Here is a 1,839-nt window from a genome sequence, read left to right as displayed (position 1 = left end):
ATGTGTAAAGTTTTTCCTATATCTAGGAAAATTCCCTAATTACAAAGAATATATAAACAGGAAAGTTATTTTAAATTTGACTGGGTACAATGCTAAGATATAGTATGTATTTTTACTTGATTCTGAACATTAATTTTTTGTTTCTGTTTCAAGAATTCTTTGTTAGAGTCTCCCTCTCTCTCAACATTTTGGAGCCCAGTGTACTAAATGGAAGAAACAAACCAGTCTGTGGTGTCTGAGTTTATTTTACAGGGACTTTGTACCTCAAGGGAACTGCAGATTTCTCTCCTGTTGCCATTTTCCACCCTCTACCTGATGATTATGGTAGGCAACCTCTTTGTGGTGATATTAATCATCACTGATCACCATCTCCATTCTCCTATGTACTATTTGTTGGCCAATCTCTCATTTGTTGACTTCTGCCTTTCCTCAGTTACTACTCCCAAATTGATCACAGACCTGGTAAAAGAAAATAAAACCATTTCCTTTGGGGTCTGCATGAGCCAGATCTTCTGTGTACATGTATTTGCTGGGGGTGAGATGGTTCTTCTTGTAACAATGGCCTATGACCGCTATGTGGCCATCTGCAGGCCACTCCACTACACCAGCATCATGGACAGACAGAAGTGCATCTGGCTGGTTGTGATATCATGGATCATTGGTGTTGTGCATGCCATGAGTCAACTGATTCTGATTTTGGAGTTACCTTTCTTTGGACCTGGAGTAATAGACAGCTTTTTCTGTGATATTCCTTTGGTGTTAAAATTAGTCTGCATGGATACTGATACTCTGGAAATCATGATAAATGTTGACAGTGGTGTTTTAGCAATGACTTGTTTCATTCTCTTGTTGATATCTTACACTTACATTCTATTAACTGTTCGGTTTCACTCTAAAGATGGTTCATCAAAAGGCTCAACAAAGGCACTCTCTACCTGCATCTCCCATATTATCGTAGTTTTGCTATTCTTTGGGCCTGTGATTTTCATCTATCTGTGGCCTGTCAGCATCACTTGGGTGGACAAGTTTCTTGCTGTATTTTACTCAGTCATCACACCTCTCCTGAATCCAGCCATCTATACACTGAGAAATAGAGACATTAAAAATGCCATAAAGAAGTTAACAAGTCCCATGTAAGTTTTGGAATAATGTTTAGACAACTTATATTATCAGCAAATTCATTGTGTTACACCATTTTATACAAACAACTTGTTTCTGGGATCTATATGATGTAATTAGTATATGGTTATGAAAATGCCATTAGAATAATATATTAAAATTTGTAATACAGTTTTATCACTAGAATGAGTAATAGCTCTGCATAATATATTTACGTATAGTAAAGAGTAGACAATAACAATAATGTTGCAAAAATAATGATGTTATTACACATCACCTGTGTGCCCAGATTTGGGTAGGTCACTTTGCTTAGACTACTATTAACAAAATTCTCTTTAAGCCGAGCGGTGGTGACACACGCCATTAAACCCAGCACTCCAGAGGCAGACCAGCCTGGTCTACAAGAACTAATTCCAGGAAAGGCTCCAAAATTACAGAGAAACCCTGTGTCAAAAACAAAAACAAAACCCACTTAGAATTATTTATCAATCTTACCATCTTCTAAAATATGGCATTATTATACATGAGTATGCATTAATCTGTATTTCTTTCTTAACTATAGATTAATTTTTATTGTTTTTATTGAGCTATATACTTTTATCTGCTCTCCTTTTCTCTCCCATCCCCTACTACCTTGGTCCCTATGCTCCCAATTTATTCAGGAGATCTTGTCTTTTTCTACTTTTCATGTAGTTTAGGTCCATGTATGTCTCTTTTAGG

At 36.4% G+C, this 1,839-nt stretch overlaps 1 protein-coding gene across 1 annotated transcript; it reads left to right on the top strand.

The window, feature by feature from the left end:
* The first annotated feature begins 207 nt into the window (after positions 1 to 207).
* Positions 208 to 1,137, top strand: LOC142845006 (olfactory receptor 4K15-like). Its single transcript, XM_075963772.1, has one exon. It carries the CDS (start codon positions 208 to 210, stop codon positions 1,135 to 1,137), a length of 930 nt encoding a protein of 309 aa, XP_075819887.1.
* Positions 1,138 to 1,839: the final 702 nt, after the last annotated feature.

This window comes from Microtus pennsylvanicus, chromosome 2 (assembly GCF_037038515.1).
Source record: "Microtus pennsylvanicus isolate mMicPen1 chromosome 2, mMicPen1.hap1, whole genome shotgun sequence".
In the NCBI taxonomy this organism is placed as follows: domain Eukaryota; kingdom Metazoa; phylum Chordata; class Mammalia; order Rodentia; family Cricetidae; genus Microtus; species Microtus pennsylvanicus.
Note: the sequence above shows the minus strand (reverse complement) of the source record. Positions and strands in the feature narration are given on the sequence as shown.

Coding starts and splice junctions, on each gene's coding strand:
- LOC142845006 (XM_075963772.1), top strand. CDS start 208: ATGGAAGAAACAAACCAGTCTGTGGTGTCTGAGTTTATTTTACAGGGA.